This window comes from Sinocyclocheilus rhinocerous, unplaced genomic scaffold (genome assembly GCF_001515625.1).
Source record: "Sinocyclocheilus rhinocerous isolate Xijiao unplaced genomic scaffold, SAMN03320098_v1.1 scaffold3150, whole genome shotgun sequence".
Lineage (NCBI taxonomy): Eukaryota > Metazoa > Chordata > Actinopteri > Cypriniformes > Cyprinidae > Sinocyclocheilus > Sinocyclocheilus rhinocerous.
In genome coordinates, this window is record NW_015630557.1 from 3,590 (window position 1) to 26,777 (window position 23,188).

The 23,188-nt window shown below is 36.4% G+C and overlaps 2 protein-coding genes across 3 annotated transcripts; one reads left to right on the forward strand and one right to left on the reverse strand.

Moving 5' to 3' along the window:
- Nucleotides 1-875: 875 nt before the first annotated feature.
- On the reverse strand, nucleotides 876-14,667 carry LOC107740574 (sodium channel protein type 8 subunit alpha-like). Of its 2 annotated transcripts, none has more exons than XM_016553036.1 (5): nucleotides 14,533-14,667; nucleotides 8,705-9,042; nucleotides 2,153-2,271; nucleotides 1,582-1,671; nucleotides 876-1,019 (listed from the first exon to the last, which is right to left on the reverse strand). In XM_016553036.1, exons 2-5 carry the CDS (start codon nucleotides 8,984-8,986, stop codon nucleotides 887-889), a joined length of 624 nt encoding a protein of 207 aa, XP_016408522.1. In that variant the 5' UTR covers nucleotides 8,987-9,042; nucleotides 14,533-14,667; the 3' UTR covers nucleotides 876-886. The 2 variants fall into 2 exon arrangements, with proteins under 2 accessions (XP_016408522.1, XP_016408523.1); XM_016553037.1 differs by lacking the exon at nucleotides 14,533-14,667 and adding an exon at nucleotides 12,815-12,962.
- Nucleotides 14,668-17,469: 2,802 nt separating this feature from the next.
- Nucleotides 17,470-19,042, forward strand: LOC107740572 (methyltransferase-like protein 7A). Its single transcript, XM_016553035.1, has 3 exons — nucleotides 17,470-18,069; nucleotides 18,378-18,463; nucleotides 18,871-19,042. The coding sequence occupies exons 1-3, from the start codon at nucleotides 17,575-17,577 to the stop codon at nucleotides 19,016-19,018; spliced, it is 729 nt and encodes a 242-aa protein (XP_016408521.1). The 5' UTR covers nucleotides 17,470-17,574; the 3' UTR covers nucleotides 19,019-19,042.
- The last annotated feature ends 4,146 nt before the right edge of the window (nucleotides 19,043-23,188 follow it).

A 23,188-nucleotide genomic window follows, 5' to 3' on the forward strand; every position in this document is an offset into this window, starting at 1 on the left:
GTCACATGCTTGAGGTATTCGGCCAATCACAATGCACTGGATAGCTGGCCAATCAGAGCACACCTCGCTTTTTTAGAACGATGAGCTTTGTAAAAATCGACGCGCTTCAGAAAGGTGGGGCATAGAGGAGAAACAATAATGTACAGGATGTGGAAAATAATGTGTTTTTTTAACCTTAAACCGCATAAACACATTGCATTACACCAAATACACAACATAATGTTCTTTTTAGCAACGTCATATGACCCCTTTAAACAAATTATGTTATTTTTTATTTCTTTGCGCACAAAAAGTATTCTTGTAGCTTCTCAAAATTGAAGTTGAGCCACTGATGTCACATGGACTGTTTTACTGATGTCCTTACTACGTTTCTGGACCTGGGAACATTTCAGTTGTGTGCTGTCTACGGAGGGCCAGGGAGCTCTCAGATTCCATCAAAAATATCTTAATCTGTGTTCTGAAGATGAACAGAGGTCTTACGGTTTTGGAACAACATGAGGGTGCGTAATTAATGACAGAATTTTCATTTTGGGGTGAATTATCCCTTTAAGTTAGTCTAAAATTACCCTAAAATAAGTGGAGAAGCTTGATTCGATGTGGGTGCAAATAAAAAAGCTCCCACATCGAATCAAAGAGTCCATTTCAAATAGCTGCAAAGAGGAAAAGGATGGAAAACAGTGTTTTTATTTATTTATTTATTTTCTAATAATTTTACCTAATAATATTGCTCCACTGCTTAGTTGGCACCAACTAAAGCTCCTCTATAGCCTAAAAGTCAATGCTGCACACAAGAGTTACACACCTGTAATCATTGCATGCATAACATATTTTGAATGCAACATTATCTAAATGTTTCATTAATGTTTGAATTAAAACAGGATTATACTTACGCCATAGAGATGACCATAAAATCCAGCCAGTTCCAAGGGTCTCTGAGGAAGGTGAAGCCATCTATACAAAAACCTCGAGCCACAATCTTTGTGAGTGACTCGAAAGTGTAGATTCCTGTGAAAGTGTATCTAACAGAGTTCAAAAAAAGAATGCAAATAAATAAGTGTGTGTTTGTAATTTAAATTTTAATTGATACTTTTCATTATTAAATGAAATATGGTTTGTTTAACTAATATTTCTCTCGCCCTCACCCACGGTGCTTGTCACAATGGGATCAGGAACAGAGCAGAGATTTGGAACAGAGCTTACCATTGATTAAGGACTCCCATGAAACTCCATTTCCCTCAGTTACCCCAAAATAGACCCAGCAATTATTAGGACTGGCCAAATTTCTAAGTGGAGCTTACATTGTCCTTAGCCTTCCTCCGTCCTAACCAGTCATTAACTTGTCACTCTACTAACATTATATGCCCTGCTTTTCAGCACTCACACTGGAGTGGTTGGTGCTCAGAGTTTAAATTTCTGACCTTTGGCTTTTATCCCTTTTTGCTATACTGCTGTTATTATTATATCTGTGCACATAAATCACAAAAAAATTTTCAATCACATTTGATGAAGAAAATCTGCATAGACTAGATGAGACAAGACTAGAATAGACTAGAATACAATAGAATAGATTAGAATACTTACTCTACTTGTTTGGACCATTCTGGAGGATTGCTGAATGTCATGAAGACACAATTTGTCAAAATTGTACACATGATGATCATGCTGAAAAGTGTAAGAAGTAGTTAAGGAAATCCTGTGGTAATGTCTAAATATTCATCAGATATCAAAACTATAATGGAAATAGGGACATTAATAAAAATGTGAATAATTTCATAAAATTATGTAGTAAAATCTGGGGTCACACAAAAAATTGTTGGTTGAGGACATATGCATTTACTATTTTCCATAAGGAAGAAGTATGTTGTTAGCCTCGACATGATTAATGGTCTTTAAATCACTGTCTGTGTCACAGCACAATTCAGAACTCTCTTTTTTCCAGAACATTTAAGTAAAATAGTTAAATTATGCACTATGATACAGATAATAGGGTGTAACTGATAATTTGTCATTTATACATTTGATAAAACCTACAAATGCAACAAAGCATTGTTCTCATATTTCAGACAGACAGGCTAAGCACAGATTAGAAAACAGTTTCAACAAGAACAATCATTAATAACATGGACAATATTTGGAGCACTGAAAAGGATATGAGTGTATCAAAATTTTAATTGCTATTTGCCTGAATAGGTTAAAAGGACTAATGATATATAACGAGGGCGTGGCACTGAAACGGAAGATAGTTTTTCCTCTGTTAAGCACTATAAAGGTCTGAAGAGAAAAAGAGGAAACAGAAAAAAGAAAAAAGAGAGGGAGAGATATTAGTTACATATGTCAGGGTACATGGTGAGAGAGCATAGTCATTCACAAAAAAAACCCAAAAATGACCAGGTTGAGAAATGCCAATAAACAACATATATGAAAGGTTAACATGACAAGAACTTTGGATTTATCCAAAAATGACAGCTGCATTCAACACAAACTTGCAAAATGTATAAAATATTCAAGAACACCCACATAACTTTTTCCTAAAATAAAATAAAATATAAAAATTCAGGTCAAAGGCCATTTCTAAATCAAGCTCATTAAAACCCAGCTAGGGATATATTTACGCAAATGGAGCTAAGACAACTGCAGAAAGCGCTGGCAAAGAGATGGACCTCTTACAGGAACTCAGACTGTGATACTAACGCTAATGCTAACCACTAACACTGCGATCCATCAGATGCAGAAGTGCTGACTCCAGATAGTGTGTGTGGGACAGGGAAAAGCGAGAGGGAGGGGGAGGGAAGGAAGGAACGAAGGAAGGAAGGTGGGTCAAAAGCCCTGCAAAGCTCCTTTGATCCTGCATAATGTAAGAAAAAAAAAGAGACAAAGAATCTTCATCCACATACTCATCATGAAAACCACATGAATCCAAGTTACACACACATACAGACTTCATGTCAAAGAAGTAAAATTGTGTTTTTATACATCTTCAATTATTTTTCTTATTCTTTTTTCTTATTTTTTATTATCCCCCTGGTAAATAGTTTTTCTTTCTTGTTTTTAGCATGAACCTCTGTAAGTTTTTATTATTGTTGATATTATTATTTTATTGTTTTTTTTTAGAGATTTTTACTGAAAAACAAGACAAAATACTGATTAAGACAATATTTCTTCAGCCCTGTGATATCACACACATAGAATAATTTATGTTGCACAAAACGCCACTCCAGTTACACACACACACACACACACACACAAGGAAACACCACAGAGACGAGCGGATGAGAATCTACCTGAAATCTAATTAGATTAAAAATAGACAGCTGTCTGAAGGAGGACAAAATGAGCACCTTTACCTCGGAGTGTCCCTATCTTTCTCTATTTCTCCACCCCCGTCTATTTTTTCACTGTATTTGTCTGTGTGTGTCTGTGCATTTAATCATGCCAAACACTACAACATGCTTAACAAAATCATAAATTAAAAGACAACGTATGTTAGACATAAAACGCTGCGTCTTCCGTCTGAAGACAGCTGTCATTTTGAGGCACAAAATCCCAAAGATTGTCACACTAGCAAAAGCTGTGAACCGCCCAGAAGGCTCCATGTGTTACTGAATACTGAGCACTGGTTTCCCCAGAGTCTCTCTCACACACACAGACACACACACTGCGACAGACTGTGGGCTTCCTCCGCTGGCGGGAGCTCCCACTCTCACAATGCTGCATTCGTTGCTGAGGACATAGCTGCAGCTCTCAGTCTCCTGGCTTAAAAATCTTTCTAATCTTCTCTAAATCTTCATATTAATGAGCATCTTGTTTATCACCATGCAACACACTCATCCAGCCGCATAACCTCAACCGTCCCATCCGAATAATCCATGATCATAACAAATAGTTTCAACTGTGACTTCGACCCTTTGTCCTTGTGTCTATAAAAGGTAAGCGATTTTGCAGATGATGCATATGAGCAAAACTTAAACATGATACAAAAACATGGAGTTCAATGGTCATGTACATGTGATCACAGCCTTATGTGAACACCTGCACACACACAATGCAGCCTATTGGTCTTTCCTTCTGACAGCATAAGTGATATGCTGCAAAGCTACTGAAAATTTCATAATCTACAGAGAAGAGAGCCAGAGAGACATGAAGATGTGGACAAGAGCTGAGGGATCTGCTGGGGGGGATGGGGGGTTCAATAGTGGAAAAACTGGATATAGCATCACTGTCGCACTTAACTCCAAGTATATCCGATCTACTCAACGTCACTGAATGCACTTACCGTAAGGCCTCAAATGGCCAACACCCCATCCAAACGCTAACCAACACGTCTTTATCTACAACTTTCAAGAACCGCTAAGATGCACCTATCTGTCTGTCTGTCCATCTTTTTGAGAGCGAATAAAGTTATAATGACAAGACTGATAATATTTTCAGTATTGCTAAATTAAGTAATAGGAATAATAATAATATAGATACAAAATATGTTAAATACGGCATAAACAAAATATAATCACTCATAATAATATACCATCCATTAATGTATGTACTAATAAAATAAAATGAAAAAAGTAATATAGATACAAAAAACGGTATAAACAAAATATTATCATTCATAATAATCAGCCATCCATTAATGTATCTACTAATCAATAAAATAAAATAAATCAAATCAAATGGAATGGAATAACAATATATAAATAAAAAGGTTAGGAGATTTTATTTATTTAAAAATAAATAAAATAGAGTAATAATATAGAGAAAAATATGTTACAAGCAAAATATAGTCACTCATAACCAGTGTTGGGGAGTAGCTAGCTACAAGTTGTGACGCTACTAGCGTAAGTACATTTTTCAGTAGCGACGCTACTTTTAAAACAGTGTAGCTTTTCCTGTAGCTAACTACTTTTTCTAGCAAGTAGCGATGTAGCGCGACCAAATGCTACATTCCGTTTTGCGTTCTGACGAATCACGAGCCTGTAAATGCACTGAAGCAGCACATGCAGCGTCTTCTTCTGACTAGATCACAAACAACATTTTATCATTACCGCCATCTGTTGTGATATCACGCATCGCGCGGCTTTACAGTCTTTCCACCGACAAGAGATCGTCTGATGATATTGCAAAGGATGTACAGGAGTGGATATTTCACAGTGTAATTTATGCAAAACAAAGATTAAAATGCGGTCTACGTCGAAGACTTAAAGCACTTACAGGAGGTGAATAATAGCCTTTTAAAACGGATTATTTTTTCTTCTTTATTGCACTCCAGATCAAATGTTGGAGATCAAATTTTATGACTCCTTTGTATCCAGTTTAAGTTGCATACATTTTGTTCTTGCATTGATGTTACATTAGTAGCAATTTTGCATGCTGACAGTCAGTTTAAGATAATATAACTATATAACTATACAGTAGCCTATTTTATTATTGTGTGTATCAGATAGTTTACAAAATCAAATGATTGGGACACTTTTTTCATTGAAATGGCTTGGAAAATTGTCCCAATCAACCTGAATTCACCCTACTCTTTGAAATCATGATTGCATTACAGTATGTTGTTTTAAACCCCAAATATTTTACTTATAAATTCATTATATTTTACTTATAACGTCATTATAATTCTTCATTAATAATTATTTAGTTATTTGTAATGTTAATTGTAAAAAAAATGTATAATAAAAAAAAAAAAAGTTAAGTAGTTTCATTGTAGCTAGCTACTTTTGATAGTAACTTGTAGTGTAGCTAGCTACTTTTTCAGAAGGGTAGCTTGAATGTAGCTTAACTACTTTCATTTACGAGTAGCTTGTAGCTGGTCAAGCTACAGTTTCGGAGTAGCTTCCCCAACACTGCTCATAACAATAAACCATCAATTAATTTATCTGCTAATCAATCGACATAATACATTGCAGATACAAATTCGGCAATGAATCGCCTGCGATTTTGAACGCGATTTTGTGTAACTTGTCAGTGATCTACGGCTCTGTGTAGTAAATGCCGCTCCATCTGAAAGCACGTGCTGGAGATTTACTACTATTCACCAGAAGCGGCTTTACTGATGAGAGTCGCATGAAAATCGCATTCGATTTTTTGCCCAGCCCTAATACAAACATGGCATGAACAAAACATAATCACTCATCAAAGTCCTAAATCATCCATTAAAATAAATCTACATTATCAGACCTGAAATAACTTTTTACATCTGTCTCAAGAGGTCAAAGCCTCACACACAGCTGGTGCAATGACTGCCATCAGAAAACTGCATCCCATATCACTCAGTCACAAACAAACAAACACATGTGACTACAGGGCTTCTTGTAGGTTTATCCGCCCATGACATTCTGAATGGCTCTTTCACCCCACTACTCAAGGGACCAGTAGAACTGCAACTCTGCACTTCTTCCCTGCTTTCCTCTTCTCTCTTTATTCACTTTAACCCTTCCCCACAATGCATGAGTATACCACTGCTGCAGTTATAACAAAAAAATACCAATGCCAAGAGGGAGAGAAGAAGGGAGGGCAGAAACGGGGATGTAATATGTTGGATGGAACACGCTGTCAGCAATGCACATTATTTCTGGTAATGCGAGGTGGTTATGGTAAAGTGTGCAAAAGATGATAAAAACACAGACAAGACCAATATTCTGTTTCCTCTACTAATTTTCTCTCAAAAATATCTCCTCTCCTCCCACTGTATAACACATGCTACACTGTTCTCGGTTATGTAACACATACCTCTAGTGTACCAACAAGGAGGTGCTGATGTGGGTGCACCGCTCCATTACCCATACATACACACTGCCACTGAAAAGTTCTTACCAACTAACCATAAGCAGAATACACACACACAGGGAAAATTTTGTAAATTATTTGTAAAGTGTTTACATTAGCTGGGCAATATATGAAATATTTGCAACATTCTGTATTTGCTATGAGTCTGCTGATTATATAAACTTGCGAATACTGTGCAACGCAGTGAATATTGTAATGATCTGAATGCACTTTTGAGACTAATTTCACAATCCTTTCTTATCTCAAAACCTGCAAGTGTGAGAATTCAAAAAAAGACATGTTGTAGCATCTCTGATTTAAACTTCAGTAGCAAAAACAGCATTAGAGCTGATTAGAGATTGATTCAGTTCTGTTTTAGTTGCCTGTTTGAATGAATGGATTAAAAAATCAAAGATGCAAAGATTTGTTTGCATCATCCATCAAAAATTTGGTATTTTGCATGTATCATAATGTTTTATTAAAAAATACTGTATGTAAATATTATTTATTACTTCGTATTTTTAATTTGGTGCATATAAATAAAAAGTTAATTTAAGTTAGTTAATAAAAATTGTTTGTAAGACTGATTATTTCACATTTTTATGTATTTTATTTGCTTTAGACATTTTGAATATCTGATGAAAAAAAACATACAAGTCATCTCATAGCAAATACAAAATATTAAAGTATCGAACATATTCAAATGCCTGAAAAATTTGAGATATAATTTTTAATCTCTATCATGCCCTAATTCACCTAATTTTCCACCTCGTTACTGCTATTCTTATAGAACTCTATCTCCAGGCCAGGACTCCACCAACATCAATAAACAATTAATAAACAATACCCACTCTGTCCGTTGATATTGAATAGGAAACATTTAAACAAACAAATAATGTTTGTTCACACTAGAATTATGCTTGCCTTAAAATCAGGAGAAAATTGTACATTCTGACACTGGAAGATCACAGTTTACCAAACCATTCACTTCAGTATGAACAGTATGAACGATCCAATGCCATTTCAAATAAGGAAAAAAATATTTTTTATATATACTGTATTCCTTATATCCATTAATTGCTCAGATGAGGGTTTGTTCAAATTGAAATGTTAAAATTAAATATTAGGACTTTCTTAATCACATTACATCAAGCAAGCTAACATTATTTATATTTTATGTGGTTTACATCTAAAATGTAAATTTTTATGTGATTTTAAAGAGATTTACCCAAAAATGAAACATACAACAAAAAGTTGTTCCAAACCTGTATGAGTTTCTTAAATAAAAGTAGATATTTTGAAGACTATGGATAACCAAACAGTTGCAGTCCCCATTGACTTCCATAGTATTTATTTCCATACTTTGGAAATTAATGGACCACCTACTGTTTGGTTACCCATATTCTTAAAAATATATTCTTTTGTGTTCAACAAAAGAACAAAACCCATACAGGTTTAGGCGAGTAAATGATGACAGAATTTTCATTTTTGGGTGAACTTCAACTTTCATTTTACATGCATTTTAACCCAAAATACAGGCGAGAAAATACTGCAAATTGTTAGTTGTCAATGAACTTTTGTTGAGAAACCTCAATTTCAACAAACCAATCTCAACAAATATCTTTACTAACCACTTTTTTTTTTTTTTAAGAAATTGTAATTCCTCATGCTTATTTGTAACTATATCATCTAATCTGTTCATCCATCCAAACATATGTATAAGTTTGCAAGTTTGATTCAGCAACATCTATCGCCACCACTCATTATCCTCTCTGCACTTTTCCAAACCTTTCCACCACTCTCTCTTTCCTTCAGTTCTCCCAGATGTTGGAGAGTGAAGCATTTAGAACACTTCTTAAATCATCATAGTGAGGAAAACTGTTTTCCACCTGCATGGAAGATGAATTCTATCAGGGATGATATGGGCTCAAAGCTCACTCACTTTCTTGTTCAAATAGAAGGGGTCCAAGTCCTCCAGGGGCACAGCCAACATGTTAGAAGGTACATCCCCATAAATAAAGGGTACGCCTTTCCCCGCTTCCAAGTCAGTGTTGGGTCGCAGTTTGTTGTCATCATCGTCATCGCGGTGACTGCTGTCAGATCTGGGCTTAACAGGCTGCTTCTTCTCCTCCTCAGCGATGCGCTTCTCGATGTTGGCCAAAGTCTCTGGGGTGAACCTCTTGAAGCTATTGGGGCCTGGAGGTGCAAGCAGCTGCGCAGCCATATTGTCATCCTGCAGCAGAGTCCTCTTTATTTAGAAGCCATTCAGGACAGCCAGCTCTAGGAAAAGGAGGGGAGAGGGAGGTACCCGGACAGATGCAGAAAGGGAACAGTGAGGAAAGAAAAAGAACAGAAATTACAATTCAAAAGATGTTAAACAAAGCAAATAATTCCACACAAACAAAACAAACAAAAAGCTCTCCCTCTTGCTCTTTTTCTCACTCTTACACTCACACACACACACATTCATTACGTCCATTAAGAAGTAGATGACCAAGCAGAATAATACCAAATGCACTGCAGCACTGGAGGCTCTACCTGTACATGTGTGTGCATTAGAGAGACAGAGAGACTGTACATTAGAGGGTAAGGTCATAACTGCATTACTGCCCTTATCAACCCTCTGTGATGACCTGGATTATCTAACTAATATTCCAGTCCATGATGTCATCAAGCCCATTCCAAAAAAAACAAACATCATATTAAACATTCAGACATATTCAATGACTATATCAAAAACTCTCCACTTTACTCATTTTATACTAAGGTTATACATTAGACACACTATGCTGATTAAACACTTTATGACTGTTGTGCTTTTTATTCTCAGACAATATAAAATGGAGGATTCTTTCTAGGGCTGCACGATAAATCACGTTCATAATCGCGCGATTTTTTTGCGCAGCTTGTCAGTGAACAACGGCTCTGTGTAGTAAATGCTGCTCCATGTGAAAGCACGCACGTGATGGAGATTTACCGCTGATTACAGAAGCGGCTTTACTGACAAGATGCGCATTAAATATCGCATGCGATTTATCGTGCAGCCCTTTAATTAACACGATCAACGTCCAGAAACGTAGCAAGGAGATCTGTAAAATAATCCATGTGACATCAGGGGTTCAACCGTAATTTTATGAAGCTACGAGAATACTTTTTGTACGCAAAGAAAACAAAAACAACGACTTTATTTAACAATTCGTCAGCCACCGTAGCGCCATTTTGGAGAGTATCCACTGAACGCAAACAGCGTATGCTATTCTGTGTCAGCAGCACCACACAGATACATTGTTTTCGTTCAAATCAAAGCGTAAATAAATTTAGAAAATGTATCCGTGTTGTGCGGCTGACACAGAACAGCATACGCTGTTTGCGTTCAGTGGATACTCTCCAAAATGGCGCTACGGTGATGCGGAGGAGACGAATTGTTGAATAAAGTCGTTATTTCTGTTTTCTTTGCGTACAAAAAGTATTCTCGTAGCTTCATAAAATTACGGTTGAACCCCTGATGTCACATGGATTACTTTACATATCTCTTTGCTATGTTTCTGGACGTTGATCGTGTTAATTACATTGCTATCAGTGGGAGGGTCAGAAATCTCTCAGATTCCATCAAAAATATCTTAATTTGTGTTCTGAAGATGAACAAAGGTCTTACGGGTTTTGAACGACATGAGGGTGAGTAATTAATGACAGAATCTTCAGTTTTGGGTGAACTAACCCTTTAATTCCTATTGCAAAGATGCATTTTTGTATGTGTGTGCTGACTGTTGACAATGAATCTCTATAGCACAGGATGGAGAAAATCTTGTTTCTGACTGATTCTCATAACCTAAATAATACAGAAAAAACAACACATGATGTGTCTGTCAATAAAGACTGCCATAAAGACTCCATAGGATAGAGAATACTGATAATTAACAAATACGACAAAATGAATTTTGTCATTTTGAGATCAACTCTGTCCAATTCCAAAATCCACTTATAAATAGATAAACAATTTACTTTTAACTTTTTTTGTGAATTTTGTGTAAAATAATCTAGTTAAATTCCAGCATTTTTGTGTATATCTATCTATCTTTCTGGATGGATGGATGGATGGATGGATGAAGATAGAACTGACCCCAAACTCAACTTTTCAACAGTAGTGTGTGTGTGTGTGTGTGTGTGTACTATACATGTATACACACATACACACACACGTACACACCGTTTAAAAGTGTGTGTGTGTGTTTGTGTGTGTATGTGTATATATATATATATACACATACACATATATATGTATACAGTATATACACACACACACACACACACTTAATTAACAAAAGCAAAAATGATTAACAAAAGCAAAAAAGGCCTCTAACACTAGCTTGATCTATTCTTTTTCTATTCTGTTTTCTTATTTATTATATAATTTTAAAAAAAACCTTGCTACATGTACTGCGTTAAGCTAACCGAGACTTTTTATAGCACTTGCATATCATTGCTCTTTTGTTAATTTCGCTTCCATTGTCCTCATTTGTAAGTCGCTTTGGATAAAAGTGTCTGCTAAATGACTAAATGTAAATGTATAATTATATATATATATATATATATATATATATATATATATATACAGTATATACTGACTGGTCTTGCACTGTTGCAACAAATACCAAACAATGTTGCACAATATTATCGCAATGTTGAAAATATTTGTGCTGCTTTGTTTATTTATTTATATTTTATTAGATTTTTTTTTTTGTTTTGTTAAATGCATTCTTAAGTAAATATTATTTTCTTAAAAAAAATAACAGACCCCAAATTCCAAACTTTTAAACAGTAATGTGTGTGTGTATGTGTGTGTGTGTGTGTGTATACAATACACACACACACGCACTACCGTTTAAAAGTATATATATATATATACTGAACAAAATTATAAACGCAACACTTTTGTTTTTGCCCCCATATTACTGCTGGTACTTGATCCAGTTTTACTAATAACTGTTCATTAGGTAGCAGAACTGCTCAATATGACGGGCGACTTTGTCACCATTAAAACACCATTAAAAGGCTTCCTGATCTACAGCAGATATTATAACAAGTACTTTTAACATTTATTCATGTAATCTAGCATTATTTAACTGCCATCTATATTTTAAAGCAATCCAACTGTGACTAGTATTCATATTTTTCATTATTCAGTATTCATTAGATAAAAATGACTTTGAAACAATTTTCGCCTAGAAATTGCTGGTAAATTTCACAAATAATTACTAAGAAGAGGCAAATAACATTTAATAATCTTTGTTTTATTTAAAACTTGTTCATTAGACACTAGTTGTTTTTTACAATAGTAACAAGTAGAGTTACTCACTAGCACTTATTCAGAACATAGTAGCATTTGCAATTAGTATTCCAACTATTGCTGGTATATGATCCAGTTTCCGTATTCCTTAGGTAGTACAATGTATTATTAGTTCATTCATTAGGTAATAGAACTTATTAGTTAGCCACTAGAAACAAAATAATGACTACTTATATAATGAATAGTCAATAGCAAAATTGAAAAAGATACTAGTCACTATTGAATCACTTACCCGTTATTAAAATTAACTATTAAATTAAGTATTTTTAATTGCATTAGTAGTTTGTTTTAATGAATGCTTATTAAACCAGCTTGCCATAGACATTAGGTAAAGCAACAAAGTAATTCATTTTTCAAAAATGGACCGTGTGTAGACAAAAGACATACAGAGTAAACACTATGATGTGCGTTTTAAGTTACACGCAGACTGTGTCCAACCTCCAAGTCTCCTTCCTGGGATACTGTAGAGACGCCTCACCTCAAGGTGATACATCAGATAGACAGGCCCTGACAATACTGTATATACACACAATGACCTGAACAAAACTACTGCATTTTCTTTCTTATAGACTACGGTGTTTTGCCAACGTTGGTTATAGAAAAAGAAATGGTAGCCTACGTCCTCCATTTTTCGATTGCCCCAAGTTAAAACGCCTGACCTACACGTTAAATCCATAAAGCCATTCGACAGGTTAGGCTACTTACGTGCCTTCAAGCAAATTCATTGCCTGTTCTCCTCTGGTACACTGTACGTTCCCGTACCATCGCAAAGGTATTCCTTATCAAGCAAGAAGTGTCGTATGTTTTCAGGAAGCCGAGACAAGTCCACTGTTTTCTAGATGCCGTCGAATGGCGAGTCTGAGCGGCGCTGTCCGTTCAGCACCGCTCAGCGCGAGCTCACGCTTGTCCTCTAAGTGATTGAAGGGGGGGGGGCTCAAGTGGCTGCCTCAAGCCACGATGAAACATCCCGACTAAAGCGACTTTTCCGTATTTGATGTCTTTAACTAAATTATATGGAAAGCGAATGCTCAGCCTCTGGCACTGTACATAGAGGAGAGGAGAGGGAAGCTGCACAGCTGTCACGAGGACGAACCTCGCCGGCCTATCCCGTGTGGAGAATAAAGGCCGCAAAATCTGACTATTACTCTGTCTTTCATATTTCAACACACATAAACACACAGATATGCCCTTGTTTGACTACATTTAGCTATCTCACATTTTGCCTTTAATATTTGTTTGGTTACGCCAACAGTAACATGGGCTACACCTCATTTAGAACACGGTCCTCATCATTTCAAAGCAAGTATAATTCATAAAGCATGTGCGATGGCAAAAACATACTTAAATTGATTCATACTTCCGCCCCTCACACGTATTATGCAATTTCTTCTCCTAACAAGTTTTGCGCTTTTGAAGGCGCTGCATGTTATGGGATTTACGGATCAGAATGCCCAAGTTTGTTTGCGGTAATTATGGCATCTGTCCGTACACGCGTGGGCCCCACTCTCTCGACTGAAATACTGCAGTGGAGCTGAGGGGAGCTCGTGCAAAGGCACGAGCCAGCGAATCAATCTGTGAAACATCTAAATCTGAACGCTACTGACGTCTCAGACAGTCGTGCCTACGACGTCTCGGGTTTCTATCCAGCTAGGTTTCAACAGCATTCGCATCTGAACACTTCAAGAACATCTGGGACTTCTGTCCACTCCAGCACCACACCCGTGCAGTCAGACCGTCCTCTCTTGATTTAACCCGCAACCGCGCACACGGTCGGGCACATCATGCCGCTAACGCTTTAGGGAGGAGTGAGTGAGAAAACGAGGGTGGTAGTCCCCGTTTTTAAAGGCAAAAACGGAAACGCAACGATTCTAGGCAGTCCAGCCCAAAGAAGTATGGCGAGGGTGACTCGAAGGGAGGGGGAATGCAGGCGCAAGGGAACTAAAAAACTGCCACATTAGTGATTTTGACATGTTACGTGGCAAAACAGTCACAACTGATATCTGAATGTTTAATACTGCGTCTTGCGTCAGTCTGTCCGCACAATATTCCCATGCAATAAAGTTTGCGGCGGTCGTACTTGCCTGTCCCATGGTATGCGTATGTTCTACATTTCGACACGCACACTAATGTTATGTTTCCAGCGCCAGGCCAACACCCTCATTTACCTCAATCAGACTTTTTTCCCCCCTTTGCATAGCCTCTGTGGGAACAGTACTATAGCTGTTAGTAGTGTCTGGCGTGTTAATTGGCGTTTTCCTGCGTTTCCTGCAGCAAGCCTATCCACATCTGTGAGCAGAAAAGATGCTGAGCGCGAGAGACCGCTCTGCGGCAGATGAGTCCAGGTATAAGACACGCTCAGAACAGGCTATAAACACCTAAAAAACCACAACACTTGCGCTGTAGACAAGAGAAAGTCTACTTACTTTTTCGCATTAAGAGCGATCCATGTAGATCTTGCGTGCCTAAGGATGTTTAAAAGACCCAGGAGAAACTGCGGATGTCGCCATATTGTTGCCGCTATCTTCCTTCCCAGTGCGTACGGCTAGCCTGCATAATTGATGACTCTCAGCAAATTGTTAGGGAGCGTCTGTAAGTACCCTACTTCCGACTTCCGTACTGACCGACAGAACGCTGCATCGTAAGCGAAACAGCGCTAAAAGGGAATATCAATCACAGTGATGTGAGTCTAATTATATTTACCACTTCTCAGTAAATTTAATCTAATCTTCTCATTTCTGTTCCAACAATTGTTAAACTGTCTCAAATTAAATTGTTAAAATTGGATCAGGACTGTTTGATTAAAAATAATAATAATAATAATAATAATAATTTGAAATTAAAATTAAATTCTATAGGCTACTCGCAAATTTTGGAAGTTCTTTCAGAACACACAATAAACAATATAGAATCAAATTTTCTGTCATTTATGGTAACAAGCATCATCATATGGCACTGGCTTTCAAATTAAATGGTGATATTTCTATGTTGGCACATATAAGCCACATTTCAATATCTTCACTATGGTTACCTGGAATAATTCTGCTATACACAACACTTGTTCCTACAAAAACTTGTTTGAGGTTTTTGTATGTTTTAAAATGTCTCTGAAGCAAAAAGTCCCATAAAGAAATAGTTCACCCAAAAATGAGAATTTGATGAAAATATAGGCCATCTAATATGTAGATGAGTTTGTTTCTTCATCGAAACAGATTTGGAGAAATTTAGAATAGCATCACTTAACCAGTCACCTCACCAACGGATGCTCTGAAGCGAATAAGTGACATCAAAATCAGAGTTCAAACAGCTGATAAAAAGATCACAATATCCACAAGTAATTGACACGGCTCCAGTCCATCAGTTAACATCTGGTGAAGCAAAAGCTGCGTGTTTGTAATCAACAAATACATTATTAAGACATCAAACTTCAAACCGTTGCTTCCAGCAAAAATACATGTCCTTTTGCTTTCTCTAAGTGATTTAATGCAAAATTTATCCAAATCTATCCTAATGAAGAAACAAATTAATCTACATCTTGGATGGCCTGAGGGAGAGTACATTTTCAGCAAATGGGTGAACTATTCCTTTAAAATATCTACATTCAGAGGGCAAATGCAGGATGTGGACCATGTGGGCACAAAATGTGGACATGTGGGCACGAAAAAGTATCTTTGGCGTTTTAGGTGCAGTGGTCGGTGCAAGACTAGTCTGTGGCATTGTTTGTTTTGTGGGGTTGGTTCAAGCAGTGTGGTTGAGGAAGCAAATACTACATGGTCAAATGTTGCAGGCAATAGTTAATCTTCCTAGAATGTGGTTGATTATATTGATTGGAAAAAAGTATGGACTCTGTCTTCGAAATACATAATAACTAACAAGGTTAGAGAAATCTCATTCAAATTTTTTTTAAATAGTTAATCTTCCTCTTATCCTGTTAGAAAGTGAAAGGAAACAACAACGGCGTTAGACTACCTCTAACTCCCCCTTCTGGGCCACCTGAGTATTTTTTCTAGTCCTCACTATGAGCCCCAAGTGGATGAAGCCTTTGCCGTGCAATGCGCCACCAGCCATGTCTGCGTTTGGCCACTGTCCTTGGTGCTGATGAAGCCACACTTTGTGTGTGAGTCAAATAGGACACAGAGGCATCTTCACATGACACTGTCTGCAGAGCAGATGAACAACAGAGTATATTTTTATGTTTGCGGTGTAAATTTTTTGGGACTGTTGCCTGCAAGTATTACAGGAGCTAAAGATATTACTGTAAACTTAATCTCAAGTAAGAAAGCCCTAAATCCTAATTTCAGTCACCATGGAGGATCTTAGGGATAATTGCATTAAGATGATAGATAGATAGATAGATAGATAGATAGATAGATAGATACCAAGTTAACAGAAACATTCTGGTTAGATTCTCTCAAAGTTATGAACAAACATTCTTCTAGTGACATTAATAGAATGTTTGTCAAAGTTATCTAGTCTCAAATGTTCTAAAAAATTTAGCACAAAAACAATATTTATACATAATTAATGGAATACTTTTTTTTTTCCTTAAACGTTTTTTATTCGTTTTTTTTAATGTTACTACTTGTTTCAGAATGTTCAGTGGTCATTTAAAAGTAATGTTTACATAATGTTTGTAAGAAAATAAAACGAAATGCTCCCCCTACTGTTTAAGAACATTCAGTTGTTATAACTTATTTGTTGGGTTGCTCTAAATCAGTATTCTTATATGCTAAAAGTAAAAGGCGGTGAGTAATCATAAAGACATAAGATTTTTATGTAACTTAGTAGCTAAGTTTGCTTAAGGTATATTACAGTGCGTTCAATAGATTTTACTGTTGTTTAACAACACACCGATTCTTTCTGTGAAAAACTTTCAAAAACTCCATTAATAAGATAAATGGACCCTTTTTTTTCACATTTCCGGGTTTCTCAGCAACGGATGTCGTCGAATTGGAGACTACCACAAATATATATTTTTTGTAATTTAATTAAAAGGTAATATAATACAAAGTGTAGTGTTATAAATGTACATAAATGTTTTTAATGAAAATATTTAAAAAACTTTGGAGGATTTACGATGCTGATGACCGTTGAAACGCGTCATCACTGTCTTTTAAAAAGAGTGGTGTTCATTTGGTCATGTGATCTCAATGTAGAATAAGCTTTTATTAGGTATGAGCCTTTGAACGAGTCATTACTTATTTGTGTTTGTACATATTTCTCAAAACTACTATTCATTTCTTCGAGGGTTACTTTTAGTGAGGAAAAGAAAGAAGGATCCACTTATTTATACACGGACGCCATCTGGTGACAGACTGGATTACTGCCTGTCTGGAGTAGATTACATGCGTTAAAGACGTTGGTTTTGATTGGTCATTTGTCACAAGGTGCGCGCAACAGCTAACGTACTCCCTCCCCTCTTGTATATCAAATATAGCTTCGTGTTCCAGTCAGAATTGTCGTTAAAAATGACGCTGTTTATGAACGCTTGCGCTTTTTTAGTCAAAGTCCTCACTCTACCGCTGCACATTGCGGAGGTGATTGGACTTTTATCTTTCTACAAACGCGTCTTTCCTCTAATCGTCTATAAAATCTCGATCTCCTACAATGACAAAATGAACGACAACAAAAGGGAACTATTTCGAAACCTGGACAAATTCTACCCCACGAAAGGCTCTCTGCGCATCTTGGAGGTGGGCTGCGGATCCGGGGCGAACTTCGAGCACTACCCGACGGGCTGCAGGATCACATGCACCGACCCCAACCCGCATTTCCAAAAGTACCTGAAGAAAAGTATGACCAAGAACGACCACCTCGTTTATGACAGCTTCATAGTGGCGTCAGGGGAGAATCTAAAGGCGGTGGAGGACAACTCCGTGGATGTTGTGGTGTGCACGCTGGTTCTGTGCTCAGTCCAGGATACGCCGAAGGTTCTGCAAGAAGCAAAGAGAGTTCTGAGGCCTGTAAGTTTATGGCAGCCAGTGCTTAGGTGGTTGAACTCCAATATGCTTTGATAGTTCATAAACTGTCTCTTATCTCTCCCAAGCCGTTTTCCATCAAAGAGTAATTATTGATTACATTACGTTTATTTGAGATGAAAGGTAACAGCATTACTTAACTACATGTAGATCGCCGTTTGCTGCGATTAACCCATTAGCTGTTTGTTTTAGGGCTGACGTCACCATACAGATTAGGCTGCTGTTTAGAAATGCTGGAATATTTTAAACTAAACAACGTTTATTATTATTATTATTATTTATTTTTTCTTTAGGGAGGAGCATTTTTCTTCCTCGAACATGTGGTGTCTGACCCCTCAAGCTGGATTTACTTTTTTCAACATGTTCTTCAACCATTCTGGTAATATAAAAACACAGTATTTATAAAATCACCATTATATTTTACTTATGATCGCCACTGAATTTGAATAACTTTTATTATTAGATTGGTTATTTATCTCAAGCTAGAGTAAATAAAATTAGGGGATATTTCATATAGTGACAAATGTAAAAGCTAAAAGAGTATGATGGAGCTTTGAAACAACATGGGTGGGTGAAATGTCTGCATAAATATATGCATTCAATCACCCATCCATAACTGGAGGTCATGGGTTCAATTCAGGCAGAGATGGAGGAAGGGTTTGATTAGAATTTTTGTTGTTTTTGCTTTGAAACCATAGTCTAACAATTTTACATAATGATGGAATACTTGTAACAAAGCATATGACCACTATAGAGTAAGAAAGTCTATACTTCTATGTTTGTCAGGTACTATTTCGGTGATGGCTGTGAGGCAACCCGTGCTACTTGGAAGCACCTCGAGGCAGCTGGCTTCTCTGACCTGCAGCTACGTCACATCCAAGCCCCACTGTTTTTTATGATCAAGCCACACATTGTTGGTTATGCAGTCAAATAATGAAAATTAATTTTGCCAAAAAAACAACCTTCATTCAAAATTAATTCATTTCACCACCATGTGTTTGTATGAAATAGTAATTTGTATTAAACCATAAAATAGAAAGTTTTTGTTTAATGTGCAAACACTAAATCTCAAGACTGCATTGTATATTTTATTGAGTACAAAAATACCAGCAGGTAAAACAACAAAATACTTTTATCTATATAAAACAGGCTTTTGGAGATGAATGCAGGCCAGCTTTTGTGAGGTTGTTGTTAATGCATAAATGAGCCATACTGCCATCTAGTGTTTAGGAGGAATGTGTGTCATCCTTAATACTTTTGAATTCAAACTTCTATACTTTGTAATATAGTTAAATATTCTGAAAGACCACTTTGCATTCTCCAACTTTAAATTTTGACAGACACTGTTTTTTTCCCCCAACACTTCTGACCATTAAAGTTCCTGTTATAAAACGTACTCGCAAAAAGTAATTTCTTGCTGATAAATTAGAAAATAGAACAATGTATTTTTTACAACAGAAATGTATTTGACTTAAGATTTTTTTTTTTTTTTATTACCTGATATTTTCATGTTGTCATTGACTGTTGGAACACTATTCTTTAAATATGGTATGAATAAAACAAAATAAAAATTAAAGCTATAATTTTGAAGTAAATATGAAATAGTTCTCTGGCTGTCTTTTTAATGCAACAACCAAGATATTGTTTTCCCAAATATTGACCAACACCATTTCATAAGATAACCTTGCGTGTATTTGAATTGCAACAAATTTAGCATTGTGATAAAATTTTATTTTTAATTAACTTAAATTTAGCACACTGAAGCATTTTCTCAAACATAGTGTGACAGATTCTTCTGAATAAAATTATGATTTGTGATTTAAAATGTGATTTTTAAAACAAATTAACAAAAAATTATTAGAAAAAAAATCTTGATAAGATAACATTAATTTTATTTTACATAAAACTACTGTTTTACAAAAACTGCAGGGTTACTAGTTAACATACAGGCAGCCTATACCTGTACATCATAAGATGATGTTATGATAAAAATCTTTTGACAGTAATTCTTAACTTTTATCAGGAAGTATGTAAAATCAAAAACGGAGTCCATGTCTTTAATTTGAAATAGGTTTTGAGCCTTTTATGCATCCACTTTGGGGGGAAAAAACAACTCGTGTACACTTCTTTACACGGGAGAAATTGATTATCATATGTTTACTTCGAATTTATTTAACAAGCAGTATAATTTTTTTCTATTTATGCCCAATATAGGACTGAGTGTGCATTACAGTTTTTCTGAATTGTTAAAACATATTTCTTGAAACCATCACTTATTTTCTCAAAACCTTAAACACAAATCCAAACCTTCAAACTAAATTCACAGAATCCCTGACTCTTCTGGCAAAATCAAACAATCGCTTCCAAACCATTTTTACCTGTACTCAAAATCAAGCAAAGCTTAAGTCTTAAGCTCAAATCTCAGAGAATATACCAAAAAAAAATTTTACTCTCAAAAAGGAATATATTTCTGTCATGACTCTCGGAGGGATTGGCATGGTAATGTACATGACAATGTTAATGTATTTGGTCTTGGCGGAATAGATCTGCTATGCTGCTGCTGCGGCAGAGCAAGTACTGAGATTTGCTACTGCCAATACATCCACAACATGCTGCTGTGAGCATGTAAGAAATATTGCTGCTGCAAATATAACACACACACACTCACACATGCATACATACATACATACATGCATATATATACAGTATATATATATACACTCACCGGCCACTTTATTAGGTACACCTGTTCAATTGCTTGGTAACACAAATTGCTAATCAGCTAATTACATGGCAGCAACTCAATGCATTTAGGCATCTAGATGTGGTGAAGACGACTTGCTGAAGTTCAAACCGAGCATCAAAATAGGGAAGAAAGGGGATTTAAGTGACTTTGAACGTGGAATGGTTGTTGGTGCCAGACGGGCTGGTCTGAGTATTTCAAAAACTGCTGATCTACTGGGATTTTCACACACAACCATCTCTAGGGTTTACAGAGAATGGTCCGATAACCATAACCAGTTTGATATGGCATAGAATTTGGAAATTACCTCATAAATATTTAATTACAAATAAAGTAAAATAAATTTTTCAAACTCATTTATAAATATTACTCCAGTAACTATTTCCTTGTAAACAGATTTAACTGTGATATTGACATGCTTTGTACATTTTGTGGTCTACATACAGAAAGTTTTTTCATTTGTTTTGGAGTTGTCCTTATTCAACCAGTTTTTGGTTAGATTTCTGCTCGTTTGTTAGAGATCATATCATGCCCAGCTTTCAACTTTATTTTGAAAATATTTGATCATTTACGACATGTCATTCCGTAAGGAATATTATTTGATTAATTTGTTACTTTTGTTGGCAAAATTTAGTATACATAAATGCAAGTATAGTGATTATAAACCATTATTTTTATACCATTATAGACAGTGTAGTTCAAGCACTCTCCAAAACTCCCATTAAAAGCACTGAAGCCGTTTACACTATGAAAATAATAGCTTACATTTTCGAACACACGTTTGCACTTTGTTGTTTCTGACGAGAAAATTCGCCAGAAAGAGGTATTCAGTCAGCGAGCGAGTGAAGAAAACACCGGCTTTTTAGCGATGACTCATCTGAACACCTCTGATTGATCAGTGCAAACATAGGCTCAACAGCATCGTGTGTGATTGGTTAATGCGCAGTGCTGTAAAAACGCGTCTGTCTCTGGCTCAGCGACAGCAGCTGATGATATGACGCACTGAACGTTAACATGCCGGTGTGATTGTATTAAATATTAAAAAATATTAATCGGCTATTTTTTGTCTTTTGGAAGCTGCATTCAAAATCCACTTGGCTCAAAAATCATTCAAATCACTTTGAATGGGCATGACGCCTCTGCCGAACAGCTCACCCAAAATATTTTTGCTACTATTTACGTCAATTATTAATTATAAATCACACACTTGTATATTTTATATTATTGATCAATATGTGAATCCGTTGACTGGACTACGCATGACACGCTTTGGCACAGATTAAAAACTTTTTCTAACCATCCTCTGCGAAGCGATGTTTTGTTAGATTTGGTGGAGAAACGAAGTCTGACCACCAGATGTCGCTAATGCGCACTGTGTTAAAATCTTCGAGTAATGAACCGTTTTTCGGCACAATTTCATGAAAGCTCAAACGGTTCAGAAAGCCTCGATTTCCCATCACTAATTTTGATGCAACGCGATGATGGCTGCACGTGTTTCTTTGGAGGTAACCATTGCTAACAAGAACACAACGATTAGAAGCGTTTCTTCCCTCTTTTTTATAGCAATCAGTCTGCTCTTACAATCTAATTAGTATGATAGAGATTTCACCTGACTAGTAGGCCTACTTATTCACACTTTCACATGTGCTGCCGATATGATTAGTCAATTAATGTTAGCTGGTCATTTTGTCAGGATAAAAAAAACAGTGAAATTAGTTTTTTTGTGAAAAGTTAATTTTTTTGGCCAATAAAGCTTTTAGCAATTATTTAAAATGCATCTGATCACTCTACACAATAATCTAGAAACAATGTGAATGAACACCACAACAGTTTAAGCAGCAAACTTTGCAAAACACAAAATGTATGTCTCTTCCAAAACTTTTGCCCATGACTGTAGCGAGTCTGAAGACCTTGATTACATTGGTTCAGGTGTGTTTAATTAGGGTTGAAGCTAAACTCAGCAGGACAGTGGCCCTCCAGGAACAGGTTTGGACATCCCTCCCTGTCCTACATCAGCCTGTGATGCAGCCTGTGCTACTTGGAAGCACCTCGGGGCAGCTGGCTTCTCTGACCTTCAGCTACGCCTAGGGTTGCCAACCGTTCCGTATAATACGGAATCGTCCCGTATTTAAGGCATCAATGAAGCGTTCCGTATGAAAGCTATACGGAACGCAGTTTGTCCCGTATTTAAGGCATATGCCGTATGAACAGCTAGACCATACGAATAACAAACTCTAAATTGAGAATTAATCATACTTTTTTGACAAGTGTTTGATTTGTGAACATAGCCGTTCCAGGGAGGCTTTAAGACCAAGCGGAATCCTCTGCCAGCAGGTCGCTCCCGCTTCACAGCGAGCGGGA